The 4,101-nt window shown below is 35.4% G+C and overlaps 1 protein-coding gene across 1 annotated transcript; it reads left to right on the forward strand.

The window, feature by feature from the left end:
* Positions 1 to 867: 867 nt before the first annotated feature.
* On the forward strand, positions 868 to 2,192 carry LOC109704937 (mRNA-decapping enzyme-like protein; the record flags this gene model as incomplete). The annotated part of the gene is made up of 4 exons (XM_020225701.1): positions 868 to 1,147; positions 1,258 to 1,298; positions 1,418 to 1,467; positions 2,048 to 2,192. Coding segments are annotated over exons 1-4 (395 nt in total), but the record flags the coding sequence as incomplete, so codon positions are not given.
* Positions 2,193 to 4,101: the final 1,909 nt, after the last annotated feature.

Genomic DNA, 4,101 nt, shown 5'->3' on the forward strand with positions numbered 1-4,101 from the left:
AAAGAGCAAACCACCTAGGCAAAGAACCGCTCCTCGCTAGCTAGCTAAGCGATCCCCTTGCCGCGATCCCGTGCCTCCGCCGGTGCCGAAGGCTCTGAAAAGTAAACCATGAAACAGGGGCGTGAAAACTATTAAAAATAGTTCCCAGTGGGCAATTACTGACTTCAGTGAATGCACCACAAGGCCCAAAGCTACAAAAAGAGGTCAGTGACTAACAATGTAGTAAGCGAAAGGTAAGTCGAATGTAACTCACTATGACATATACTTTCTATTTAGCATGATTTGCACAAGTAATGAAGCAACGATATCATGAATGTACATGGATGAGTATGACATGCNTTAACTTTTTTTTTTTAAGAGAGAGATAGGTAGCACGCTATCTGCTTCGTTTATTTTATTTAGAAATAAACTTAGCTAGAAATGTGAATTAACTATAGATTTAACAATAAAAAATTCAATAGTATCAAAAGCTTAGTTCTATTGATAGTACAGTAGCCGAACTCTTTCTCTCTGTATAAATATAAAAGAAAATATGGGGGAGAGAGATCCACAATTAACCTCTCTCTTTCTCTCTCTCTCTCTCTCTCTCTCTCTCTCTTGAGGTCCACCAGAAGAACACTGCATGTTTCGTGGTGCAAAAGTTTTCGTTTTCCGCCTGAAGATAGCGGAAAACAAGAACTCTCCTTTTTCTTACTATCTGGAAAAGAAAAATTTAAGTTTAAGATCTTAGCTACATTAATACGTGGGCTGGGCCGAAGTGACACGACTACACTCATGAGCCTCGCACGTGCGACGCACGCACACGAGGTGTATAAGAACGATTTGTCGTCCATTGGCGCCCTCGCACTGCACTCGCATCACTCCCTCTCTCTCTCTCTCTATACCCCTTTCATACTCCTCCCTCTCCCTCCTCCTCCACGAGCGATTCGAATCCTCCAAACCCTAACTCCATATCCGCTCTAGGGTTAGAATCTGGGCTTCGTCGGAGATGTCGCAGGGCGAGAAGTTGATCCCCAACTTCGATCCTCAGGTCATCAAAGAGCTAAATCTCACCGTGCTACGGAGAATCGACCCCTTCGTCGAGGAGATCCTTTTCATCGCCTCTCACGTAGCCCTCTACGTGCTCAATGTCGAGCTCATGCAATGGGTATACGAACGCTTCCGCCTCCGCCCTTACATTACGGCTACTCTTTCGCCGCTCTTCCTCGATCTCTGATCGGAAATGTGTATTCTATTGGAATTTATGATCTATCTCAGAGACGCAAAGATGTCGATGGGGCGCTCTTTGTCGTCAAGAGGTAGGATGTTGTACTTTTGCTTCAGTTTTGGGGAAACAACAGTTCTAGTGCAATTTTGCTCTGTTCTGAAGTCGTTTGATGCGTCTTATTGTACTGATTTGGTGGTAATATAACTACAGAAATAACCAAGCCAGGTTTCAGTTCATTGTCCTGAATCGGCGCGGGCCAGGTATGGGTATAGGCAACAGAAAAACCGCTGCAATTTTGTTTCCGTTAGATATGCTGTACAGAGGTATCTGCAAAGGGGTGAACACAAGATTTGATTCAATTTGATTAAAGTTTGAATGCTTAAAATGATGTTTGGTTGTAGAGTGATTACAAGTTATATATCTTTTCCGCCTTAAGGTCTGTCCATATTAGTAGTAGTTTCCAGAAAATATCTGCTTTGCTAATGCTAGCATCTAGCTGTAGTTTCCCAACAATAAAATTAGTTTGACTTAATACCAGTAGTTTGCTCTATAATATTGCAACACACCTTGTCATATTTCCTCGGGGAGTAAATTGGCTTTTAATTTGATACCAAATATAAAGGTCGGCTGGTGATTGGTTTTCTGCTTAGTTTTCTTTTTCAGTAACAATTCTTAGCCACACAGCCACTTATTCTCTGAGTCCACCTAGTCAAATTGCCATTGAGTAGTTGAACTGCTAGTTGGTTTCCACATTCTTAAGAAAGTAGAAAGAACTGTTTTGAATTCAATAGAAAATATGATGTATATTTGAAATAAATACATGCATGCTGGGATAAACAGATAATCTGGTGGAGGATCTTTTGGGAGATTTTGAGTATGAAGTTCAGGTTCCTTATTTGTTCTACAAGAATGCAGCCAAAGAAATAAATGGCATATGGTTTTACGATCCAGATGAGTGTCAGGCTGCTTCTAATCTTTTCAGAAGGTATCGGCAATTGTTAAATCCCCATTTTGTTTCTCTTCACCAACTTTGAATTGTATTTTGCTGCAACATGTGCACTTTTGATCTGTAGTAGATAAGTAACCAAATGGTTTGAAATGTTGAATATATATATATATGAGTCCGGCTACTATACTCTTATGAGTACAATCACCTTCGTACTCATAAGTCGTTTTCGATGATAGAGTTTTCAAATCGACGATCCATGCCGTTAAACATTTTCTAGAGCATTTAAAATTTCTAGAAATCAAATTTTATAATTTTTTGACATCATTTACCTTACAATCAAAAGATCTCAAAATTGATAATTTTTAAGGACTTGTATGGGATACTTGCTAGTTTAATGGTGTAAAAGAATAGAAATCGGTTGAATTTTTGATAGAAAATTCTATTAACTATTTAGATAAAGATCAATAACTCCGATCTTAAATTAAACGATCCGATCATCTATTTTTAGGACGTCGTTCGATTTTGACCATTCATTTTTCGCCCACTTTATGGACTTTATTATGATTTCGAAAAATTACAAATTTAATTTTTTACAAGTTTCAAATACTCTAGATCATATTAATGGAGTGAATTGTTGATTCAAAAGCTCCATCATCGAAAACGACTTATGAGTATGAAGGACTCTATACTCATAAGAGTATNCTATTTTTTTATATTATTTCATTAAAATAACTTAGAAATTTTGCTAAATCTAACAGTAATTTCTTAGTTTTTTAGTAAATAAAATTAACATAGCTATAAAATTTAGTGCAATTATTGATTTAGTCAAATAAAAGAGCTCACCTAAGATAAATAAAAATTTTAAAAAATTATCAAATAAAATTTTTAGAGTAAAAAAATATATTACAAAATACTCTATAAGCAAGAAGCTTTTAATATATTTTCATCCATAAAAAAAGTATACCGATTAGGAGAAAGAGAGAGAGAGTTATATTGATACCATAATATTAAATAAATATTGAAAAGTTAGGGGGGCCAAAACTATCCATGTTCCAAAAAAAAAAAAAATTGAAGGATCATTAAACAAATATTAAAAAGTTGAGGGGGGCCATGGCCACCTTGGGCCTCCATATAGCTCCGTCACTGCTGTCAAGCGATTTTGTATTTTTTCGACGATTTATCGTCTTTTAAAAGTTGGACGCTACAAAAGAGGTGTTTGGAGGTGAAAAGAGATGCCGCGCGTGTGAAATTTCCACGAAAATTCCATGGAAAACCCTTTTGAGGTTGTGTCATTTGGTTGCCTGCCACGTGTGGACACATCCACGGGGCCTTACTTCAACCCAACTACGCAAGCTACGCTCTTTTCATTATCGCTTCTCACTGGAACTTTCAACTATTATTAAAAAAAAAAAATTTAAATACTATTTATTTAGTTTCATATTTTTTTTATTTTAGTATATATAGTTTAAAGTGTATTAATTTAGTATCCTATGATTTCGTATTTTTTCACTTTAGTACTATATTGTTTAAAGTGTATCAATTTAGTAATACGTGGTTTCATTTTCTCTTTTCGTCGGCTCCTCTGTTAATATTTCGTTGAATTATATACAAAAAACTTCAGATACCCTATCTAGATTTATCAAATATTTACTTCAGTATCCTTTTATTTTAACTTTGTCACTAATTTTTTTTTACTTCGTTAATATTTCGTTAAATTATATACAAAAAAACTTCAGCTACCATAGCTAGGTTTATCGAATATTCACTTTAGTAACCTTTCGTTTTAACTTTGTCACTAATTTAACGAAAAAAATTAGTGAAATGAATAATAAAAAGAGAAAAATGAAACCACAAGATACTAATTTGATACAAAAATAAAATCACAGTGTAAAAACTTGGTACATTTTAAACCATAGGATATTAAAGTGAGAAAGTGCGAAACCAC

The sequence above is a fragment of the Ananas comosus genome, unplaced genomic scaffold (genome assembly GCF_001540865.1).
Source record: "Ananas comosus cultivar F153 unplaced genomic scaffold, ASM154086v1, whole genome shotgun sequence".
Lineage (NCBI taxonomy): Eukaryota > Viridiplantae > Streptophyta > Magnoliopsida > Poales > Bromeliaceae > Ananas > Ananas comosus.